We start from the raw sequence: 25739 nt of genomic DNA on the forward strand, positions 1-25739 counted from the left end.
TTGCTAACAGTGCAGATGCACAGAGCCAATCAAGGGACCTATTTACAGGTCTGTGCTCAGGTATATTGGAACATAAGATGCAGCCAAGAACCTGTGACTACTTACAAATTTAATATTGAATGGTTGTGTAAAGGATTCAGATGACATTGTTAAAAACAAATTCCTAAATAATTTCAAACCAGTAATTCAAATAGCACTTTGAGTGGTAGACAATGAAAAGGAAAACCATGCCTTTCTTTGAAGTATGTTAGCTTTTGTTCCTAAAGTTATGGAAAAGGAAACTGCTCAAGAGTGTTTACTAAGTTTGGTATGTATATGCATCAGTGGTTAGGGAAGGAAGGTGCATTCCAAAATCCTGGGAGAGGCTTTTGAAATTATAATCTGACTTTCTTCCTTCCACAGGATTTTAAAAATAAGCTTTATTGAGATATAATTTATATGCAGTGAAGTTCAACTACAATCCAAAGATTTTTGTTAAATATATACAATTGTATAACTGCCACTAAAATAAAAATATAGCATACTTTTTATCACTGCAAAAGATCCCTCATTTCCCTTTAAATTCAGTGCTCTTACTTCACTGCCACACCCTGGTAACTTTTTTTTAGCAATGACTTTAAAAAAAAATTCTATTAAAAATTTTTTTTACCATCTTTGTTGAGCTATAGCTAACATAAAACATTGTGTAAATTTAAGGTATACAACGTGATGATTTGATACATGTGTATATTGCAAATGATTACCCCAATGAGGTTAATTAACAAATTTATTACTCTATTGATAACTATTAATCTCTTTTTTGCCACTAAAATTTTGCCTTTTCTAGAGTCTTATATACATGTTTGGCTTCTTTCACTTAGCATAATGCTTTTGAGAGTCATCTTTGTATGTGTCAGTAGTTCTTTCCTCTTTATTGCTGAGTAGGTCTACATTGGGTGAGTATATACAATATCTTTAATTATTTACCAGTTGACAGATATGTCCAGATTTTTTTTGATGATTATAAATAAAGCTGCTATAAAAATTCCTGGGCAAGTCTTTGTGGAGCATATATTTTCGTTTCTCTTGGGTAAATACCTAGGACTGGGACTGCTAGATCATAGGGTGAGAGGGTGAAACAAGATTGGCCCCAAGTTGATAATTGTTGAAGCTGATGATGGATATTGTTCTTTTACTTTTCTCTCTCTTGTATATTTTTTAACTTTTCCCATAATAAAATATTTTATTATTTCTTCTTTTTTATTTCTTCACAGGCAATTATTTAGGATTGAAGGAATAAAAAGTGTCTTCTTTGGACCAGATTTCATCACTGTCACAAAGGTAAACATAGGATTATATAAAATAATACATAAAGTACTTTTTAGTTTTTTTCCAAGTACAATGCCCCTGTCCAGAATTTGTTCTCAATGTATCTTATACATACTGTTACTAAAAATCTCAAACTTACTTCTCACTTTTCTCAAGTTAATTATTTAACAGAATTTTTAAGTTGAAATTAACTATGTCCAGATCTCTCATTTTTCAAAAGAGAACTTGAGCTTTAGAGAGTTAAATACAGTGTCCAAGATTATATAGCTAACCTATGGCAGGCCAAGACTTAACCTTGACAGGACCAGAATTCAGTTTTCTGAGTACATTTTAAGTAGTTCGTTTTTTTTCTTTTGTAATTGAGATTTTATTCATTGTTTTGATATTTTTACTAACTCTTTAATTGATAGGGTAAAAAGAGAAGCAAGCATCAAACTATACATACATATGTGTGTTTATATGTATATATGTATGTGTGTGATATATGTAATGTGTATATATATATATATATATATATGAATGTATGTACGTGGTTGACCAATAGAATGATTGAATATATAGCTCCCTTAAAGTGGGACCTTTTCTCATGACATTGACACATGGTACCTATCCGGCAATACTTAAGACCTTCACAGATAAGAGAAGTGGACTGTGTAAGTTCTGCAATGCTTGGTTAACCTTTTTATTTTTTGGTATCAGTGATATACAATCACATGAGCAACATTGTGGTTACTAGATTCCCTCCATTATCAAGTCCCTACCACATACCCCATTACAGTCACTGTCCATCAGTGTAGTAAGATGCTACATAGTCACTGCTTGTCATTCTCTGTGCTATACTGCCTTCCCCATGCCCCCCTTACATTATATATGCTAATCATAATGCCCCTTATTCCCCTTCTTCCTCCCTGCCAACCAGCCTTCCTCAGTCCCTTTCCCTTTGGCGACTGTTAGTTCATTCTTGGGTTCTGTGAGTCTGCTGCTGTTTGGTTCCTTCGGTTTTTGCTTTATTGTTATACTCTACAGATGAGTGATATCATTTGGTACTTGTCTTTTTCCACCTGGCTTATTTCACTGAGCATGATACTCTCTAGCTAAATCCATGTTGTTGCAAATGGTAGGATTTGTTTTTTTTCTTATGGCTGAATAATATTCCATTGTGTATATATACCACATCTTCTTTATCCATTCCTCTACTAATGGACACTTAGGTTGCTTCCATTTCTTGGCTATGTAAATAGTGCTGCAATAAACATAGGGGTGCCTATGTCTTTTTCAAACTGGGCTCCTGCATCCTTAGGATAAATTCCTAGGAGTGGAATTCCTGGGTCAAATGGTATTTCTATTTGGAATTTTTTGAGGAACCTCCATACTGCTTTCCACTATGGTTGAACTAATTTACATTCCTACCAGCAGTGTAGGAGGGTTCCCCTTTCTCCGCATCCTCACCAGCATTTGTTGTTCCTAGTTTTTTCGATGCTGGCCATCCTTACTGGTGCGAGGTGATACCTCATTGTGGTTTTAATTTGCATTTCCCTGATAATTAGTGATATGGAGCATCTTTTCATGTGCCTGTTGGTCATCTGAATTTCTTTGGAGAAGTGTCTGTTCATACCCTATGCCCACTTTTTTATAAGATTATTTGCTTTTTGGGTGTTGAGGCCTTTGAGTTCTTTATATATTTTGGATGTTAACCCCTTGTTGGATGTCATTTACAAATATATTTTCCCATACTGTAGGATGCCTTTTTGTTCTGCTGATGGTATCCTTTGCTGTACAGAAGCGTTTTAGTTGGATATAGTCCCATTTGTTCATTCTTTATTTTGTTTCCCTTGCCCTAGGAGATGCTTTCAGGAAAAAGTTGTTCATGTTTATATTCAAGAGATTTTTGCCTATGTTTTCTTCTAAGAGTTTTATGGTTTCATGACTTACATTCAGGTCTTTGATTCATTTTGAATTTACTTTTGTGTAGGGGGTTAGACAGTAATCCAGTTTCATTCTCTTACATGTAGCTGTCCAGTTTTGCCAACACTAGCTGTTGAAGAGGCTGTTATTTCCCCATAGAATATCCATGGCTCCTTTATCGTATATTGACCATATATGGTTCGGTTTATATCTGGGCTCTGTAGTCTGTTCCATTGGTCTATGGGTCTGTTCTTATGCCAGTACCAAATTGTCTTGATTACTGTGGCTTTATAGTAGAGCTTGAAGTTGGGGAGTGTAATCCCCACCCCCGCTTTATTCTTCCTTCTCAGGATTGCTTTGGCTATTCGGAGTCTCTTCTAGTTCCATATGAATTTTAGAATGATTTGCTCTAGTTTGTTGAAGAATACTGTTGGTATTTTGATAGGGATTGCATTAAATCTGTAGATTGGTTTAGGCAGGGTGGCCATTTTGACAATATTAATTCTTCCTATTCATGAGCATGGGATATGTTTCCATTTATTGGTAGCTTCTTTAATTTCTCTCATGAGTATCTTGTAATTTTCAGAGTATAGGTCTTTCACTTCCTTGTTAGGTTTATTCCTAGGTATTTTATTATTTTTGACTTAATTGTGAGTGGAATTGTTTTCCTGATTTCTCTTTCTGCTAGTTCATCGTTAGTGTATAGAAATGCAACAGATTTCTGTGTATTAATTTTGTATCCTGCAACTTTGCTGAGTTCAGATATTAAATCTAGTAGTTTTGGAGTGGATTCTGCAGGGATTTTTATGTACAATATCATGTCATCTGCAAACAGTAACAGTTTAATTTCTTCCTTGCCAATCTGGATGCCTTTTATTTCTTTGTGTTGTCTGATTGCCGTGGCTAGGACCTCCAGAACTATGTTGAATAAAAGTGGGGAAACTGGGCATCCTTGTCTTGTTCCCAATCTTAAAGGAAAAGCTTCCAGCTTCTCACTGTTAAGTATAATGTTGGCTGTGGGTTTGTCATATATGGCCTTTATTATGTTGAGGTACTTGCCCTCTATACCCATTTTGTTGAGAGTTTTTATCATGAATGGATGTTGAATTTTGTCGAATCCTTTTTCAGCATCTGTGGAGATGATCATGTCCTTTTTGTCCTTTTTGTTTATGTGGTGGATGACGCTGATGGATTTTCGAACGTTGTACCATCCTTGCGTCACTTGAATAAATCTTACTGGTCATCATGGATGATCTTTTTGATGTATTTTTGAAGCTGGTTTGCTAATATTTTGTTGAGCATTTTTGCATCTATGTTCATCAGCTATATTGTTCTGTAATTTTCTTTTTTTGTGGTGTCTTTGCCTGGTTTTGGTATTAGAATGATGCTGGACTCATAGAATGAGTTTGGGAGTATTCCCTCCTCTTCTACTTTTTGGAAAACTTTAAGGAGGATGGGTATTAGGTCTTCACTAAATGTTTGATAAAATTCAGCATCTGGTCCAGGAGTTTTGTTCTTAGGTAGTTTTTTGATTACCAATTCAATTTCCTTTCTGGTAATTGATCTGTTCAGATTTTCTGTTTCTTCATTGGTCAGCCTTGGAAAGTTGTGTTTTTGTAGAAAGTTGTCCATTTCTTCTAGGTTATCCAGTTTGTTAGCGTATAATTTTCTATACTGTTCTCTCATAAATCTTTGTATTTCTGCGGTGTCTGTAGTGATTTTTCCATTCTCATTTCTGATTCTGTTTGTGTGTAGACTCTCCTTTTTCTTGATAAGTCTGGCTAGAGGGTTTATTTATTTTGTTTATTTTCTTGAAGAACCAGCTTCTGCTTTGATTGATTCTATTGTTCTATTCTTCTCGATTTTATTTATTTCTGCTCTAATCTTTATTATGTCCCCCCTTCTACTGACTTTAGGCCTCATTTTTCTTCTTTTTCTAGTTTCGTTAATTGTGAGGTTAGACTGTTCATTTGGGATTGTTCTTCTTTCTTGAGGTAGGCCTGTATTGCAATGTACTTTCCTCTTAGCATGGCCTTTGCGGCATCCCACAGATTTTGCAGTGTTGAATTATTGTTGTCATTTGTCTCCATAATTATTGCTTGATCTCTGTTTTTTTCGTCATTGATCCATTGATTATTTAGGAGCATGTTGTTAAGCCTCCATGTGTTTGTGGGCTTTTTCATTTTCTTTGTGCAATTTATTTCTAGTTTCATATCTTTGTGATCTGAGAATATGGTTGGTACAATTTCAATCTTTTTGAATTTACTGAAGCTCTTTTTGTGGCCTAGTATATGATCTATTCTTGAAAATGTTCCAAGTGCCCTTGAGAAGAATGTGTATCCTGTTGCTTTTGGGTGGAGTGTTCTGTAGATGTCTGTTAGGTCCATCTCTTCTAATACATTGTTCAGTGTCTCTGTCTGTTTACTTATTTTGTCTGGTTGATCTGTCTTTTGGAGTGAGTGGTGTGTTGAAGTCTCCTAAAATGAATGCATTGCATTCTATTTCCCCCTTTAATTCTGTTAGTATTTGTTTCCCATATGTGGGTGATCCTGTATTGCGTGCATAGATATTTATAATAGTTATATCCTCTTGTTGGACTGACCCCTTTATCATTATGTAAAGTCCTTCTTTGTCTCTTGTGACTTTCTTTGTTTTGAAGTCTATTTTGTCTGATACAAGTACTGCAACTCCTGCTTTTTTCTCCCTGTTATTTCATGAAACATCTTTTTCCATCCCTTTACTTTCAGTCTGTGTATGTCTTTGGGTTTGAAGTGAGTCTCTTGTAGGCAGCATGTAGATGTGTCTTGTTTTTTAATCCATTCAGTGACTCTGTGTCTTCTGATTGGTGCATTCAGACCATTTACATTTAGGGTGTTTATTAATACGTATGTACTAATTGGCATTGCAGGCTGTAGAGTCATGGTTACCAAAGGTTCAAGGGTAATTCCCTTACTATCTAAGAGTCTAATTTAACTCACTTAGTATGCTATTACAAACACAACCTAAAGGTTTTTTTTTTTCCTTCATTTTCTTCCTCCTTCATTCTTTATATATTAGGTATCATATTCTGTGCTCTTTGTTTATTCCTTGATTTAGTTTGGGGGTAGTTGATTTGACTTTGCATCTGCTTAGTAATTAATTGTTCTGCTTTCTTTGCTGTGGTTTTATTTCCCCTAGTGGCAGTCATTTAGCCTTAGGAATACTTCCATCTATAGCAGTCCCTCCAAATGCACTGTAGAGGTGGTTTGTGGGAGGTAAATTATCTCAGCTTTTGCTTGTCTGAAAATTGTTTAATCCTCCCTCCAAATTTAAATGACAGTATTGCTGGGTAGAGTATTCTTGGATTGAAGCCCTTCTGCTTCATTATATTAACTATTTCATGCCACTCCCTTCTGGCCTGTAAGGTTTCTTTTGAGAAGTCTGATGATAGCCTGATGGGTTTTCTTTTCTATGTGATTTTTTTTCTCTCTCTAGCTGCTTTTAAAAGTCTGTCCTTATCCTTGATCTTTGCAATTTTGATTATTATATGTCTTGGTGTTGTCTTCCTTGGGTCCCTTGTGTTTCAAGATCCGTGCACCTCCAACCTCCATGGCCTGAGAGACTATCTCCTTTCCCAGACTGGAAAAGTTTTCTGCAATTACCTCATCAAAGACACTATCCCTTTTTCTCTCTCTTCTTCTTCTGGTTCCCCTATAATGTGAATATTGTTCCATTTGGATTGGTCATACAGTTCTCTCAATATTCTTTCATTCCAGAGATCCTTTTTTTCTCTCTGTGCATCAGCTTCTTTGTATTCCTCTTATCTAATTTCTATTCTATTTACCATCTCTTCTCTACATCTAACCTGCTTTTAAATCCCTCCATTGTATGTTTCATTTCAGGTTTGGAATTTCTTAATGATTGAATCTCCATCCTAAATTTGTCCCTGAGTTCTGGAATATTTTTCTGTACCTCCATGAGCATGTTTATGACTTTATTTTGAACTCTCTTTCGGGAATATTGGTGAGTTCAATTTCATTTGGTCCTTTTTCTGGTGTTTGCGAGATTTTTGTTTGAACCAGGTTCCTTTGACATTTCATATTTTTACGTAGCACCCTGTAGTGCCCAGAAGCTCTAGTCTCTGGAGCTGCTCAGCCCCCAGAGTGATGTCAGGGGTGACAGAGGAGCGGTGCTGGTATCTGGGGGGAGAAAAGAGCTGTTTCCTGCTTCCCACTTGCAGTGCCTGCACCCACTTTCAGAACCATTGGGCCAGCACACAGGTGTAAGCCTCTGTGCTTTGTGTCTGCAGCTGCCATAGGCGGGGCCTCCCTTTGGCTGGCCTGACACCAGGGCAGGGACTGCCGGTTTGCTAGTTGGTGCCAGCAGGCCAGGAGGAAGGCACAGCAGGCTGCGTATCATAGTGGGGAGCCTTCGAGCTGTGTAGCCAGCCAGGGGCACGGAGCACCTGAAGCTTCTGAAAGTTCCCAACCTGGGCAGAGCACGCCCAGACAACCTTGTCTTCCTATCCCTTTTCCTGCGCAGCAAGCTCCATGCAAACACTGTCCCTTCAGTGGCCCTCTTGTTGCTGGGAAGCCTCTCAGACAACCTGCCTTTCCTTTGTCCCAGAGCAACCAGATGTGGATTCCTGTCCTCCACAAATGGCTGGAATCTCAGTCTCTCCAAGTATTTCACCTGTCTTAGCTTTCCAATTGCACTAATCTCCAGAGCACCATGCAATGTAGATTTGTTCTCCCAAAGCAGATCTCCAGGGCTGGGTGTTCAGCAGTCCTAGGCTTTCACCCTCTCCCTGCTCTATTTCTCTTCCTCCTGCCAGTGAGCTGCGGTGGAGGAAAGGCTTGGGTCCTGCCGGATCAAGGCATTGGTATGTTAACATGTTTTGTGAGGTCTGCTCTGTTTTCCAGGTATATGCAGTCTGGTGCAGCCTTCTTTCCTATTGCTCTTTTAGGATTAGTTGTTTTTTTTTTTTTTTTTTTTTTTTTTTTAATAATTATTTTTTATTGAAGGGTAGTTGACATACAGTATTACATTACATGAGTTTCAAGTGTACAACACAGTGGTAGAACATTTATACACATAATTCTAGGTTCCAGCTATCACCCTACCAAGCTGTTACAATATCTTGACTATATTCCTTATGCTATACATTACATCCCGGTTACTAATTTATTTTACCATTGGAAGTCTGTCCCTTTTTTTTTTTTTTTTTTTTTTTTGTGAGGGCATCTCTCATATTTATTGATCAAATGGTTGTTAACGACAATAAAATTCTGTATAGGGGAGTCAATGCTCAATGCACAATCATTATTCCACCCCAAGCCTAATTTTTGTCAGTCTCCAATCTTCTGAGGCATAACAAACAAGTTTTTACATGGAGAACAAATTCTTACATAATGAATAAGTTACATAGTGAACAGTACAAGGGCAGTCATCACAGAAACTTTCGGTTTTGCTCATGCATTATGAACTCTAAACAGTCAGTTCAAATATGAATACTCATTTGGTTTTTATACTTCATTTATATGTGGATACCACATTTCTCTCTTTATTATTATGATTTTTAATAAAATGCTGAAGTGGTAGGTAGATACAAGATAAAGGTAGAAAACATAGTTTAGTGTTGTAAGAGAGCACATGTAGATGATCAGGTGTGTGCCTATAGACTATGTGTTAATCCAAGCTAGACCATAGCAATAAAACATCCACGTATGCAGAAGATTTCTCTCAGAGCGGGGGGGTGAGGTTCTAAGCCTCACCTCTGTTGACCCCCAATTTCTCACCTGATGGCCCCCCTGCGACTGTGCCTGTCTTAGGTTGTTCCTCCCTTGAGGAATCTTACCCGTCTCTGGCTAACCAGTCATCTTCCGGGGCCATACAGGGAAATGTGAAGTTGGTAAGTGAGAGAGAAGCCTTATTGTTTGAAAAAGTTAGCTTTTTACTTCTTTGCATATTTATGCCCTGTGGCTTCTATGCCCAGCATTTGTCTTGAGGTATCTTTACCACTTGGAAGAATTATGATACTCGGTAAATTTGATATGAGGCACGAATTCTATTTGAGGGTTGTAATTAGGAAGGAAGAAGAAAACCTATAGAAGTAGCAGGTGGAAGAAAACATGGGAAGATTGATTATTTCTTTGATATATCTTCTTGTAGAGTAACTTCAGCATGTATAGGTTTTAAGCTACTACTTAAATTGCACACACACATTAACATAATAGGAGTATAGTTACATAACCAAAGCATATCTGTAATTACTAGCCATCTGCAGTGAAACCAAGAAAACCAGTTAGGCACCTTAGGCATTTGTGAAAACTTATCTATGATATGGTGGATATTGTCCAAATGAACTTGAACAGTCTGAGAGAAATCAGACAAATTAAAACAACCCATTCCTGGGGACTGTTCACATGCCATATGTTCTTTTAACAATAAATAGTTTGTAGTTGTAAGACTTTGGAGCGCTACAATTTGCACTTCTCCAAATTCTTGGTTGAGTTCCAACAGTATAGATCCAGTCCAATTTTGTTGTTTTACTGTATGCACAGGCCAGCTTAGATATCTCCTTCCTCATTCCCATGGCAAGTCCAGGAACTGGTGGGATGAGTGCATCTACAGCTGTAGCAGTGCGTGGATCTTTGTTGGGGTTTTTTGATGATCATCTTCTGGCATGAGTCTTCCCGAGAGTGCAGATGTTGGAAGTTCTTTTTCATATCGTATCTTAGTTCATTTTCGGGGTAGCCCAATTAGGCTTTGATCCTCTGTATAAACACAAACAGACCCTTTGCCTACACTTTTATATGCCCTTTATACCCTTGTGTAGAACTCGTTGGACGTTACCACACAGGAACTGCCCTTTTTTTTTTTTTTTTTTCTATCACTAATCTACACTTACATGACGAATATTATGTTTACTAGGCTCTCCCCTGTACCAGGTGTCCCCTATAAACCCCTTTACAGTCACTGTCCATCAGCATAGCAAAATGTTGTAGAATCACTACTTGCCTTCTCTGTGTTGTACAGCCCTCCCTTTTCTCCTACCCCCCCATGCATGTTAATCTTAATACCCCCCTACTTCTCCCCCCCTTATCCCTCCCTACCCACCCATCCTCCCCAGTCCCTTTCCCTTTGGTACCTGTTAGTCCATTCTTGAGTTCTGTGATTCTGCTGCTGTTTTGTTCCTTCAGTTTTTCCTTTGTTCTTATATTCCACAGATGAGTGAAATCATTTGGTATTTCTCTTTCTCCGCTTGGCTTGTTTCACTGAGCATAATACCCTCCAGCTCCATCCATGTTGCTGCAAATGATTGGATTTGCCCTTTTCTTATGGCTGAGTAGTATTCCATTGTGTATATGTACCACATCTTCTTTATCCATTCATCTATCGATGGACATTTAGGTTGCTTCCAATTCTTGGCTATTGTAAATAGTGCTGCAATAAACATAGGGGTGCATCTGTCTTTCTCAAACTTGATTGCTGCGTTCTTAGGGTAAATTCCTAGGAGTGGAATTCCTGGGTCAAATGGTAAGTCTGTTTTGAGCATTTTGATGTACCTCCATACTGCTTTCCACAATGGTTGAACTAACTTACATTCCCACCAGCAGTGTAGGAGGGTTCCCCTTTCTCCACAGCCTCGCCAACATTTGTTGTTGTTTGTCTTTTGGATGGCAGCCATCCTTACTGGTGTGAGGTGATACCTCATTGTAGTTTTAATTTGCATTTCTCTGATAATTAGCGATGTGGAGCATCTTTTCATGTGTCTGTTGGCCATCTGTATTTCTTTTTTGGAGAACTGTCTGTTCAGTTCCTCTGCCCATTTTTTAATTGGGTTATTTGTTTTTTGTTTGTTGAGGCGTGAGAGCTCCTTATATATTCTGGACGTCAAGCCTTTATCGGATGTGTCATTTTCAAATATATTCTCCCATACTGTAGGGATCCTTCTTGTTCTATTGATGGTGTCTTTTGCTGTACAGAAGCTTTTCAGCTTAATATAGTCCCACTTACTCATTTTTGCTGTTGTTTTCCTTGCCCGGGGAGATATGTTCAAGAAGAGGTCACTCATGTTTATGTCTAAGAGGTTTTCGCCTATGTTTTCTTCCAAGAGTTTAATGGTTTCATGGCTTACATTCAGGTCTTTGATCCATTTTGAGTTTACTTTTGTATATGGGGTTAGACAATGGTCCAGTTTCATTCTCCTACATGTAGCTGTCCAGTTTTGCCAGCACCACCTGTTGAAGAGACTGTCATTTCGCCATTGTATGTCCATGGCTCCTTTATCAAATATTAATTGACCATATATGTCTGGGTTAATGTCTGGATTCTCTAGTCTGTTCCATTGGTCTGTGGCTCTGCTCTTGTGCCAGTACCAAATTGTCTTGATTACTATGGCTTTATAGTAGAGCTTGAAGTTGGGGAGTGAGATCCCCCCTACTTTATTCTTCTTTCTCAGGATTGCTTTGGCTATTCGGGGTCTTTGGTGTTTCCATATGAATTTTTGAATTATTTGTTCCAGTTCATTGAAGAATGTTGCTGGTAGTTTCATAGGGATTGCATCAAATCTGTATATTGCTTTGGGCAGGATGGCCATTTTGACGATATTAATTCTTCCTAGCCAGGAGCATGGGATGAGTTTCCGTCTGTTAGTGTCCCCTTTAATTTCTCTTAAGAGTGACTTGTAGTTTTCAGAGTATAAGTCTTTCACTTCTTTGGTTAGGTTTATTCCTAGGTATTTTATTTTTTTTTGATGCAATTGTGAATGGAGTTGTTTTCCTGATTTCTCTTTCTGTTGGTTCATTGTTAGTATATAGGAAAGCCACAGATTTCTGTGTGTTGATTTTGTATCCTGCAACTTTGCTGTATTCCGATATCAGTTCTAGTAGTTTTGGGGTGGAGTCTTTAGGGTTTTTTATGTACAGTATCATGTCATCTGCAAATAGTGACAGTTTAACTTCTTCTTTACCAATCTGGATTCCTTGTATTTCTTTATTTTGTCTGATTGCCGTGGCTAGGACCTCCAGTACTATGTTAAATAACAGTGGAGAGAGTGGGCATCCCTGTCTAGTTCCCGATCTCAGAGGAAATGCTTTCAGCTTCTCGCTGTTCAATATAATGTTGGCTGTGGGTTTATCATAGATGGCCTTTATTATGTTGAGGTACTTGCCCTCTATTCCCATTTTGCTGAGAGTTTTTAACATGAATGGATGTTGAACTTTGTCAAATGCTTTTGCAGCATCTATGGAGATGATCATGTGGTTTTTGTCTTTCTTTTTGTTGATGTGGTGGATGATGTTGATGGACTTTCGAATGTTGTACCATCCTTGCATCCCTGGAATGAATCCCACTTGGTCATGGTGTATGATCCTTTTGATGTATTTTTGAATTCGGTTTGCTAATATTTTGTTGAGTATTTTTGCATCTACGTTCATCAGGGATATTGGTCTGTAGTTTTCTTTTTTGGTGGGGTCTTTGCCTGGTTTGGGTATTAGGGTTATGTTAGCTTCATAGAATGAGTTTGGGAGTATCCCCTCCTCCTCTATTTTTTGGAAAACTTTAAGGAGAATGGGTATTATGTCTTCCCTGTATGTCTGATAAAATTCCGAGGTAAATCCATCTGGCCCGGGGGTTTTGTTCTTTGGTAGTTTTTTGATTACCTCTTCAATTTCGTTGCTGGTAATTGGTCTGTTTAGATTTTCTGTTTCTTCCTGGGTCAATCTTGGAAGGTTATATTTTTCTAGGAAGTTGTCCATTTCTCCTAGGTTTCCCAGCTTGTTAGCATATAGGTTTTCATAGTATTCTCCAATAATTCTTTGCATTTCCGTGGGGTCCGTCGTGATTTTTCCTTTCTCGTTTCTGATACTGTTGATTTGTGTTGACTCTCTTTTCTTCTTAATAAGTCTGGCTAGAGGCTTATCTATTTTGTTTATTTTCTCGAAGAACCAGCTCTTGGTTTCATTGAGTTTTGCTATTGTTTTATTCTTCTCAATTTTATTTATTTCTTCTCTGATCTTTATTATGTCCCTCCTTCTGCTGACCTTAGGCCTCATCTGTTCTTCTTTTTCCAATTTCGATAATTGTGACATTAGACCATTCATTTGGGATTGCTCTTCCTTTTTTAAATATGCTTGGATTGCTATATACTTTCCTCTTAAGACTGCTTTTGCTGTGTCCCACAGAAGTTGGGGCTTAGTGTTGTTGTTGTCATTTGTTTCCATATATTGCTGGATCTCCATTTTGATTTGGTCATTGATCCATTGATTATTTAGGAGCGTGTTGTTAAGCCTCCATGTGTTCGTGAGCCTCTTTGCTTTCTTTGTACAGTTTATTTCTAGTTTTATGCCTTTGTGGTCTGAAAAGTTGGTTGGTAGGATTTCAATCTTTTGGAATTTTCTGAGGCTCTTTTTGTGGCCTAGTATGTGGTCTATTCTGGAGAATGTTCCATGTGCACTTGAGAAGAATGTATAACCCGCTGCTTTTGGATGTAGAGTTCTATAGATGTCTATTAGGTCCATCTGCTCTACTGTGTTGTTCAGTGCTTCCGTGTCCTTACTTATTTTCTGCCCAGTGGATCTATCCTTTGGGGTGAGTGGTGTGTTGAAGTCTCCTAGAATGAATGCATTGCAGTCTATATCCCCCTTTAGTTCTGTTAGTATTTGTTTCACATATGCTGGTGCTCCTGTGTTGGGTGCATATATATTTAGAATGGTTATATCCTCTTGTTTGACTGAGCCCTTTATCATTATGTAGTGTCCTTCTTTATCTCTTGTTACTTTCTTTGTTTTGAAGTCTATTTTGTCTGATATTAGTACTGCAACCCCTGCTTTCTTCTCACTGTTGTTTGCTTGAAATATGTTTTTCCATCCCTTGACTTTTAGTCTGTACATGTCTTTGGGTTTGAGGTGAGTTTCTTGTAAGCAGCATATAGATGGGTCTTGCTTTTTTATCCATTCTGTTACTCTGTGTCTTTTGATTGGTGCATTCAACCCATTAACATTTAGGGTGACTATTGAAAGATATGTACTTATTGCCATTGCAGGCTTTAAATTCGTGGTTACCAAAGGTTCAAGGTTAGCCTCTTTAGTATCTTACTGCCTAACTTAGCTCGCTTATTGAGCTGTTATATACACTGTCTGGAGATTCTTTTCTTCTCTCCCTTCTTGTTCCTCCTCCTCGATTCTTCATATGTTGGGTGTTTTGTGCTGTGCTCTTTCTAGGAGTGCTCCCATCTAGAGCAGTCCCTGTAAGATGTTCTGTAGAGGTGGTTTGTGGAAAGCAAATTCCCTCAGCTTTTGTTTGTCTGGGAATTGTTTAATCCCACCGTCATATTTGAATGATAGTCGTGCTGGATACAGTATCCTTGGTTCAAGGCCCTTCTGTTTCATTGTATTAAATATATCATGCCATTCTCTTCTGGCCTGTAGGGTTTCTGTTGAGAAATCTGACGTTAGCCTGATGGGATTCCCTTTATAGGTGACCTTTTTCTCTCTAGCTGCCTTTAACACTCTTTCCTTGTCCTTGATCTTTGCCATTTTAATTATTATGTGTCTTGGTGTTGCCCTTCTTGGATCCTTTCTGTTGGGGGTTCTGTGTATTTCCGTGGTCTGTTTGATTACTTCCTCCCCCAGTGTGGGGAAGTTTTCAGCAATTATTTCTTCTAAGATACTTTCCATCTCTTTGCCTCTCTCTTCTTCTTCTGGGACCCCTATAATACGGATATTGCTCCTTTTAGATTGGTCACACAGTTCTCTTAATATTGTTTCATTCCTGGAGATCCTTTTGTCTCTCTCTATGTCAGCTTCTATGCGTTCCTGTTCTCTGATTTCAATTCCATCAATGGCCTCTTGCATTCTATCCATTCTGCTTATAAACCCTTCCAGAGTTTGTTTCATTTCTGCGATCTCCTTTCTGGCATCTGTGATCTCTTTCCGGACTTCATCCCATTTTTCTTGCGTATTTCTCTGCATCTCTGTCAGCATGTTTATGATTCTTATTTTGAATTCTTTGTCAGGAAGACTGGTTAGGTCTGTCTCCTTCTCTGGTGTTGTCTCTGTGATCTTTGTCTGCCTGTAGCTTTGCCTTTTCATGGTGATAGGAATAGTCTGCAGAACTGGGACGAGTGACGGCTGGAAGGACTTCCTTTCTTGTTGGTTTGTGGCCCTCCTCTCCTGGGAGAACAGCGGCCTCTAGTGGCTTGTGCTGCGCAGCTGCGCGCAGACAGGGTTTCTGCTTCCTGCCCGGCTGCTATGGAGTTAATCTCCGCTGTTGCTGTGGGCGTGGCCTGGCTCGGGCAGCTACTCCAAAATGGTGGAGTCGCGTTGGAGCAGGAGCTGCTGGGAGGCTATTTATCTCCGTAAGGGGCCTCCCTGCTCCCTGCAGCCCAGGGGTTAGGGTGCCCAGAGATCCCGGATTCCCTACCTCTGGATTAAGTGACCCGCCCTGCCCCTTTAAGACTTCCAAAAAGCACCCGCCAAAACAAAACAACGACCACAAAAAAAAACAAGAAAAAAAAATTTTTTTAATTAAAAAAAAAAGGTGGTCGTTCGTTTTTCTTTATTCTCCGGTGCCAGCCTCAGGCCTCTGCTCACCGGTCTTTCTGCCCTGTTTCCCTAATATTGGGGTCCCTGTCCCTTTAAGACTTCCAAAAAGCGCTCGCCAAAACAAAGCAGCAAAAAAGCAAAAAAAAAAAATGGTCGCGCGCTTTTCTTATGTCCTCTGTCGCCCAGCCTCCAGTGCCTGCTCACTGTTCTTGCTGCCCTGTTTTCCCAGAATCGAGGGCCCTGCACTCTGGCCCGGATGGCTGGGGCTGGGTGCTCGGCAGCCCTGGGCTCCGTCTCCCTCCCGCTCTGCCTGCTCTTCTCCCGCCGGGAGCTGGGGGGAGGGGCGCTCGGCTCCCGCGGGGCCGGGGCTTGTATCTTACCCCCTTCGCGAGGCGCTGGGTTCTCTCAGGTGTGGATGTGGTCTGGATATTGTCCTGTGTCCTCTGGTCTTTATTCTAGGAAGGGTTGTCTTTGTTATATTTTAATAGATATATGTTGTTTTGGGAGGAGATTTCCGCTGCTCTACTCACGCCGCCATCTTCCGACCCCCTCGGATTAGTTGTTTTAACTATATTTTCATAATATATTTGGTTTTGGGAGGAATTTTCTGTCTCACCTCTCATGCCGCCATCTCGAATCTGGTCTCCCACTTGGTTAACTTTTTTTTTTAAATAATTATTTTTTATTGAAGGGTAGTTGACGCACAGTATAACATTACATTAGTTTCAAGTGTACAACACAGTGGTAGAACATTTATATACATAATTCTAGGTTCCAGCTATCACCCTACCAAGCTGTTACAATATCTTGACTATATTCCTTATGCTATACATTACATCCCGGTTACTTATTTATTTTACCATTGGAAGTCTGTCCTTTTTTTTTTTTTTTTTTTTTTTTTTGTGAGGGCATCTCTCATATTTATTGATCAAATGTTTGTTAACGACAATAAAATTCTGCATAGGGGAGTCAATGCTCAATGCACAATCATTAATCCACCCCAAGCCTAATTTTCGTCAGTCTCCAATCTTCTGAGACATAATAAACAAGTTCTTACATGGAGAACAAATTCTTACATAATGAATAAGTTACATAGTGAACAGTACAAGGGCAGTCATCACAGAAACTTTCGGTTTTGCTCATGCATTATGAACTCTAAACAGTCAGTTCAAATATGAATACTCATTTGGTTTTTATACTTGATTTATATGTGGATACCACATTTCTCTCTTTATTATTATTATTTTTAATAAAATGCTGAAGTGGTAGGTAGATACAAGATAAAGGTAGAAAACATAGTTTAGTGTTGTAAGAGAGCAAATGTAGATGATCAGGTGTGTGCCTGTAGACTATGTGTTAATCCAAGCTAGACCAGGGCAATAAAACATCCACGTATGCAGAAGATTTCTCTCAGAACAGGGGGTGAGGTTCTAAGCCTCACCTCTGTTGATCCCCAATTTCTCACCTGATGGCCCCCCTGCGACTGTGCCTGTCTTAGGTTGTTCCTCCCTTGAGGAATCTTACCCGTCTCTGGCTAACCAGTCATCTTCCGGGGCCATACAGGGAAATGTGAAGTTGGTAAGTGAGAGGGAAGCCTTATTGTTTGAAAAGGTTAGCTTTTTACTTCTTTGCATATTTATGCCCTGTGGCTTCTATGCCCAGCATTTGTCTTGAGGTACCTTTACCACTTGGAAGAATTATGATACTCGGTAAATTTGATATGAGGCACGAATTCTATTTAAGGGTTGTAATTAGGAAGGAAGAAGAAAAGCTATAGAAGTAGCAGGCGGAAGAAAACATGGGAAGATTGATTATTCCTTTGACATATCTTCTTGTAGAGTAACTTCAGCATGTATAGGTTTTAAGCTACTACTTAAATTGCGCACACACATTAACGTAATAGGAGTATAGTTACATAACCAAAGCATATCTGTAATTACCAGCCATCTCCAGTGAAACCAAGAAAACCATTAAGGCACCTTAGGCATTTGTGAAAACTTATCTATGATATGGTGGATATTGTCCAACTGAACTTGAAGAGTCTGAGAGAAATCAGACAAATTAAAACAACCCATTCCTGGGGACTGTTCACATGCCATATGTTCTTTTAACAGTAAATAGTCTGTAGTTGTAAGACTTTGGAGCGCTACAATTTGCACTTCTCCAAATTCTTGGTTGAGTTCCAACAGTATAGATCCAGTCAAATTTGTTGTTTTACTGTATGCACAGGTCAGCTTAGATATCTCCTTCCTCATTCCCATGGCAAGTCCAGGAACTGGTTGGATGAGTGCATCTACAGCTGTAGCAGTGCGTGGATCTTTGTTGGGGTTTTTTGATGATCATCTTCTGTCATGAGTCTTCCCGAGAGTGCTGATGTTGGAAGTTCTTTTTCATATCGTATCTTAGTTCATTTTCGGGGTAGCCCAATTAGGCTTTGATCCTCTGTATAAACACAAACAGACCCTTTGCCTACACTTTTATATGCCCTTTATACCCTTGTGTAGAACTCGTTGGACGTTACCACACAGGAACTGCCCTTTTTTTTTTTGCTTTGTTTTTGGTATCACTAATCTACACTTATATGACGAATATTATGTTTACTAGGCTCTCCCCTATACCAGGTCTCCCCTATAAACCCCTTTACAGTCACTGTCCATCAGCATAGCAAAATGTTGTAGAATCACTACTTGCCTTCTCTGTGTTGTATAGCCCTCCCTTTTCTCCTACCCCCCATGCATGTTAATCTTAATACCCTCCTACTTCTCCCCCCCTTATCCCTCCCTACCCACCCATCCTCCCCAGTCCCTTTCCCTTTGGTACCTGTTAGTCCATTCTTGAGTTCTGTGATTCTGCTGCTGTTTTGTTCCTTCAGTTTTTCCTTTGTTCTTATATTCCACAGATAAGTGAAATCATTTGGTATTTCTCTTTCTCCGCTCGGCTTGTTTCACTGAGCATAATAGACTCCAGCTCCATCCATGTTGCTCCAAATGGTAGGATTTGCCCTTTTCTTATGGCTGAGTAGTATTCCATTGTGTATATGTACCACATCTTCTTTATCCATTCATCTATCGATGGACATTTAGGTTGCTTCCAATTCTTGGCTGTTGTAAATAGTGCTGCGATAAACATAGGGGTGCATTGGTCTTTCTCAAACTTGATTGCTGCATTCTTAGGGTAAATTCCTAGGAGTGCAATTCCTGGGTCAAATGGTAAGTCTGTTTTGAGCATTTTGATGTACCTCCATACTGCTTTCCACAATCGTTGAGCTAATTTACATTCCCACCAGCAGTGTAGGAGGGTTCCCCTTTCTCCACAGCCTCGCCAACATTTGTTGTTGTTTGTCTTTTGGATGGCAGCCATCCTTACTGGTGTGAGGTGATACCTCATTGTAGTTTTAATTTGCATTTCTCTGATAATTAGTGATGTGGAGCATCTTTTCATGTGTCTGTTGGCCATCTGTATTTCTTTTTTGGAGAACTGTCTGTTCAGTTCCTCTGCCCATTTTTTAATTGGGTTGTTTGCTTTTTGTTTGTTGAGGCGTGTGAGCTCTTTATATATTCTGGACGTCAAGCCTTTATCGGATGTGTCATTTTCAAATATACTCTCCCATACTGTAGGGTTCCTTTTTGTTCTATTGATGGTGTCTTTTGCTGTACAGAAGCTTTTCAGCTTAATATAGTCCCACTTACTCATTTTTGCTGTTGTTTTCCTTGCCCGGGGAGATATGTTCAAGAAGAGGTCATTCATGTTTATGTCTAAGAGGTTTTTGCCTATGTTTTCTTCCAAGAGTTTAATGGTTTCATGGCTTACATTCAGGTCTTTGATCCATTTTGAGTTTACTTTTGTATATGGGGTTAGACAATTGTCCAGTTTCATTCTCCTACATGTAGCTGTCCAGTTTTGCCAGCACCACCTGTTGAAGAGACTGTCATTTCACCATTGTATGTCCATGGCTCCTTTATCAAATATTAATTGACCATATATGTCTGGGTTAATGTCTGGATTCTCTAGTCTGTTCCATTGGTCTGTGGCTCTGTTCTTGTGCCAGTACCAAATTGTCTTGATTACTATGGCTTTATAGTAGAGCTTGAAGTTGGGGAGTGAGATCCCCCCTACTTTATTCTTCTTTCTCAGGATTGCTTTGGCTATTTGGGGTCTTTGGTGTTTCCTTATGAATTTTTGAATTATTTGTTCCAGTTCATTGAAGAATGTTGCTGGTAGTTTCATAGGGATTGCATCAAATCTGTATATTGCTTTGGGCAGGATGGCCATTTTGACGATATCAATTCTTCCTAGCCACGAGCATGGGATGAGTTTCCATCTGTTAGTGTCCCCTTTAATTTCTCTTAAGAGTGACTTGTAGTTTTCAGAGTATAAGTCTTTCACTTCTTTGGTTAGGTTTATTCCTAGGTATTTTATTTTTTTTTGATGCAATTGTGAATGGAGTTGTTTTCCTGATTTCTCTTTCTGTTGGTTCATTGTTAGTATATAGGAAAGCCACAGATTTCTGTGTGTTGATTTTGTATCCTGCAACTTTGCTGTATTCCGATATCAGTTCTAGTAGTTTTGGGGTGGAGTCTTTAGGGTTTTTTATGTACAGTATCATGTCATCTGCAAATAGTGACAGTTTAACTTCTTCTTTACCAATCTGGATTCCTTGTATTTCTTTATTTTGTCTGATTGCCGTGGCTAGGACCTCCAGTACTATGTTAAATAACAGTGGAGAGAGTGGGCATCCCTGTCTAGTTCCCGATCTCAGAGGAAATGCTTTCAGCTTCTCGCTGTTCAATATAATGTTGGCTGTGGGTTTGTTGTAGATGGCCTTTATTATGTTGAGGTACTTGCCCTCTGTTCCCATTTTGCTGAGAGTTTTTAACATGAATGGATGTTGAACTTTGTCAAATGCTTTTTCAGCATCTATGGAGATGATCATGTGGTTTTTGTCTTTCTTTTTGTTGATGTGGTGGATGATGTTGATGGACTTTCGAATGTTGTACCATCCTTGCATCCCTGGGATGAATCCCACTTGGTCATGGTGTATGATCCTTTTGATGTATTTTTGAATTCGGTTTGCTAATATTTTGTTGAGTATTTTTGCATCTACGTTCATCAGGGATATTGGTCTGTAGTTTTCTTTTTTGGTGGGGTCTTTGCCTGGTTTTGGTATTAGGGTGATGTTAGCTTCATAGAATGAGTTTCGGAGTATCCCCTCCTCCTCTATTTTTTGGAAAACTCTAAGGAGAATGGGTATTATGTCTTCCCTGTATGTCTGATAAAATTCCGAGGTAAATCCATCCGGCCCGGGGGTTTTGTTCTTTGGTAGTTTTTTGATTACCTCTTCAATTTCGTTGCTGGTAATTGGTCTGTTTAGATTTTCTGTTTCTTCCCGGGTCAATCTTGGAAGGTTATATTTTTCTAGGAAGTTGTCCATTTCTCCTAGGTTTCCCAGCTTGTTAGCATATAGGTTTTCATAGTATTCTCCAATAATTCTTTGCATTTCCGTGGGGTCCGTCGTGATTTTTCCTTTCTCGTTTCTGATACTGTTGATTTGTGTTGACTCTCTTTTCTTCTTAATAAGTCTGGCTAGAGGCTTATCTATTTTGTTTATTTTCTCGAAGAACCAGCTCTTGGTTTCATTGATTTTTGCTATTGTTTTATTCTTCTCAATTTTATTTATTTCTTCTCTGATCTTTATTATGTCCCTCCTTCTGCTGACCTTAGGCCTCATCTGTTCTTCTTTTTCCAATTTCGATAATTGTGACATTAGACCATTCATTTGGGATTGCTCTTCCTTTTTTAAATATGCTTGGATTGCTATATACTTTCCTCTTAAGACTGCTTTTGCTGTGTCCCACAGAAGTTGGGGCTTAGTGTTGTTGTTGTCATTTGTTTCCATATATTGCTGGATCTCCATTTTGATTTGGTCATTGATCCATTGATTATTTAGGAGCGTGTTGTTAAGCCTCCATGTGTTTGTGAGCCTCTTTGCTTTCTTTGTACAGTTTATTTCTAGTTTTATGCCTTTGTGGTCTGAAAAGTTGGTTGGTAGGATTTCAGTCTTTTGGAATTTTCTGAGGCTCTGTTTGTGGCCTAGTATGTGGTCTATTCTGGAGAATGTTCCATGTGCACTTGAGAAGAATGTATATCCCGCTGCTTTTGGATGTAGAGTTCTATAGATGTCTATTAGGTCCATCTGCTCTACTGTGTTGTTCAGTGCTTCCGTGTCCTTACTTATTTTCTGCCCAGTGGATCTATCCTTTGGGGTGAGTGGTGTGTTGAAGTCTCCTAGAATGAATGCATTGCAGTCTATATCCCCCTTTAGTTCTGTTAGTATTTGTTTCACATATGCTGGTGCTCCTGTGTTGGGTGCATATATATTTAGAATGGTTATATCCTCTTGTTTGACTGAGCCCTTTATCATTATGTAGTGTCCTTCTTTATCTCTTGTTACTTTCTTTGTTTTGAAGTCTATTTTGTCTGATATTAGTACTGCAACCCCTGCTTTCTTCTCACTGTTGTTTGCTTGAAATATGTTTTTCCATCCCTTGACTTTTAGTCTGTACATGTCTTTGGGTTTGAGGTGAGTTTCTTGTAAGCAGCATATAGATGGGTCTTGCTTTTTTATCCATTCTGTTACTCTGTGTCTTTTGATTGGTGCATTCAACCCATTAACATTTAGGGTGACTATTGAAAGATATGTACTTATTGCCATTGCAGGCTTTAAATTCGTGGTTACCAAAGGTTCAAGGTTAGCCTCTTTAGTATCTTACTGCCTAACTTAGCTCGCTTATTGAGCTGTTATATACACTGTCTGGAGATTCTTTTCTTCTCTCCCTTCTTGTTCCTCCTCCTCGATTCTTCATATGTTGGGTGTTTTGTGCTGTGCTCTTTCTAGGAGTGCTCCCATCTAGAGCAGTCCCTGTGAGATGTTCTGTAGAGGTGGTTTGTGGAAAGCAAATTCCCTCAGCTTTTGTTTGTCTGGGAATTGTTTAATCCCACCGTCATATTTGAATGATAGTCGTGCTGGATACAGTATCCTTGGTTCAAGGCCCTTCTGTTTCATTGTATTAAATATATCATGCCATTCTCTTCTGGCCTGTAGGGTTTCTGTTGAGAATTCTGACGTTAGCCTATGGGTTTCCCATTATAGGTGACCTTTTTCTCTCTAGCTGCCTTTAACACTCTTTCCTTGTCCTTGATCTTTGCCATTTTAATTATTATGTGTCTTGGTGTTGCCCTTCCTGGATCCTTTCTGTTGGGGGTTCTGTGTATTTCCGTGGTCTGTTTGATTACTTCCTCCCCCAGTGTGGGGAAGTTTTCAGCAATTATTTCTTCTAAGATACTTTCCATCTCTTTGCCTCTCTCTTCTTCTTCTGGGACCCCTATAATACGGATATTGTTCCTTTTGGATTGGTCACACAGTTCTCTTAATATTGTTCCATTCCTGGAGATCCTTTTGTCTCTCTCTATGTCAGCTTCTATGCGTTCCTGTTCTCTGATTTCAATTCCATCAATGGCCTCTTGCATTCTATCCATTCTGCTTATAAACCCTTCCAGAGTTTGTTTCATTTCTGCGATCTCCTTTCTGGCATCTGTGATCTCTTTCCGGACTTCATCCCATTTCTCTTGTGTATTTCTCTGCATCTCTGTCAGCATGTTTATGATTCTTATTTTGAATTCTTTGTCAGGAAGACTGGTTAGGTCTGTCTCCTTCTCTGGTGTTGTCTCTGTGATCTTTGTCTGCCTGTAGCTTTGCCTTTTCATGGTGATAGGAATAGTCTGCAGAACTGGGACGAGTGATGGCTGGAAGGACTTCCTTTCTTGTTGGTTTGTGGCCCTCCTCTCCTGGGAGAACAGCGCCCTCTAGTGGCTTGTGCTGGGCAGCTGCGCGCAGACAGGGTTTCTGCTTCCTGCCGGGCTGCTATGGAGTTAATCTCCGCTGTTGCTGTGGGCGTGGCCTGGCTCGGGCAGCTACTCCAAAATGGTGGAGTCGCGTTGGAGCAGGAGCTGCTGGGAGGCTATTTATCTCCGTAAGGGGCCTCCCTGCTCCCTGCAGCCCAGGGGTTAGGGTGCCCAGAGATCCCGGATTCCCTACCTCTGGATTAAGTGACCCGCCCTGCCCCTTTAAGACTTCCAAAAAGCACCCGCCAAAACAAAACAACGACCACCAAAAAAAAAAAAAGAAAAAAAAAATTTTTTAATTAAAAAAAAAAAAGTTTTTAATTAAAAAAAAAAAAAGGTGGTTGTTCATTTTTCTTTATTCTCCGGTGCCAGCCTCAGGCCTCTGCTCACCGGTCTTTCTGCCCTGTTTCCCTGGTATTGGGGTCCCTATCCCTTTAAGACTTCCAAAAAGCGCTCGCCAAAACAAAACAGCAAAAAAGCAAAAAAAAAATGGTCGCGCGCTTTTCTTATGTCCTCTGGCGCCCAGCCTCCAGTGCCCGCTCACTGTTCTTGCTGCCGTGTTTTCCTAGTATCGAGCGCCCTGCACTCTGGCCCGGATGGCGGGGGCTGGGTGTTCGGCAGTCCTGGGCTCCGTCTCCCTCCCGCTCTGCCTGCTCTTCTCCCGCCGGGAGCTGGGGGGAGGGGCGCTCGGCTCCCGCGGGGCCAGGGCTTGTATCTTACCCCCTTCGCGAGGCGGTGGGTTCTGTCAGGTGCGGATGTGGTCTGCATATTGTCCTGTGTCCTCTGGCCTTTATTCTTGGAAGGGTTGTCTTTGTTATATTTTCATAGATATATGTTGTTTTGGGAGGAGATTTCCGCTGCTCTGCTCACGCCGCCATCTTCCGCCCCTCTCCCTTGGTTAACTTTTAAATGACAAAAAATGAAGCTACATATGCTACTTATTCTGATAGCTGAGATGGTATCTGCTAGAAAAGGCTGTTTCATTTTTACGTCTACTAGATTAATGAGAAATAAACTATTTACATTTGAACTGTATATTCTTTTGAAATCTGTTAATTGATATGTATGCAGTGAACTTAATCAATTATCCAATTTTGCATCAAAATCAAAAATTTTCATTCAACTCTTAAGCAGTTTGAAAGGATTACTTTCTTTTGATTCACCATAAAAGTAGACATATTGGGTTAGCAACATGTTGGATCTAGTCTGGTATTCTCTTTTAGCTAGTATGTGTGGAGAAGAATTATGATTTTCCTACTTGGTAGCAGTCATTACCCTGTTTATTTTCTTAATTGCACTTATTCCTTAATTATATTTTATTTTTATTACCTGTCTTTCCTGTACTAGAATGTAAACTCCATGAAGATAAAGATTGTCCATCTGAAGTTCACCTAGAACAATGCCTGGCACATACTGTGCACTTTAAGAAATTTTTGTAGAAGTAATCAATGATGTAAAATTTCAGAAACTGAATTTTCAGGCTTCAAGTGGTTTCTCCAAATAAAGGGTTGTGTTGAACAACTCTGTGTTAACCAGTCCCCAGTCTTTAACATTCTGTAGACATCTAGCCTATCTTTGTGGTTCAGGTTTCATTCTTTGTTATCTTTGATACTTTTTGAGGGGGAGAAAAGGACCAGCATTTATTTTGATTTTTGTTACTGAAATATTGTTCATATAGAATGTTATATTGGTTTCAAGTATATAAAACAGTGGTTCAGCAGTTACCCATCTTATTAAATTCTTAAATCCCCACAAGTGCAGTTACTGTCTGTCAACATAGCAAGATGTTACAGAATCATTGACTATATTCTCCATGCTATACTACTATCCCTGTGACCAACTTATATTATGATTGAGAATTTTTGTGCCCTTTTATCCCCCTCACCCATCCACCCACTCCAGATGCTCCCCCACAGTAACCACCAGTCACTTCTCAGTGTCTGTGAGTCTGCTGTGGTTTTTGTTCATTCTGTTTTGTTCTGTTTTTGTATTCCACAAATAAGTGAGATCATGTGGTATTTGTCTTTCATCTCCTAGCTTATTTCCTTTCGCATATAATGCCCTCTAGGTCCAATATTTATTTTTAATACCTCCAAC

General features: G+C 39.4%; 1 protein-coding gene across 6 annotated transcripts in view; it reads left to right on the top strand.

Annotated features, from left to right (window-relative positions):
• The window catches only part of NFU1 (NFU1 iron-sulfur cluster scaffold), a 44447-nt gene that overhangs the window by 8383 nt on the left and 10325 nt on the right, over positions 1-25739 (top strand). For all 6 annotated transcript variants that reach the window (XR_008995816.1, XM_036908264.2, XM_036908262.2 and 3 more), the window contains one exon: positions 1254-1320. Coding sequence is in view for 3 of the 6 variants with exons in the window: in XM_036908264.2 (XP_036764159.1) it covers positions 1254-1320 (67 nt within the window). In the remaining 3 variants the exon portion in view is untranslated. The remainder of the gene's footprint in view (positions 1-1253; positions 1321-25739) is intronic.

This window comes from Manis pentadactyla, chromosome 2 (genome assembly GCF_030020395.1).
Source record: "Manis pentadactyla isolate mManPen7 chromosome 2, mManPen7.hap1, whole genome shotgun sequence".
NCBI lineage: Eukaryota > Metazoa > Chordata > Mammalia > Pholidota > Manidae > Manis > Manis pentadactyla.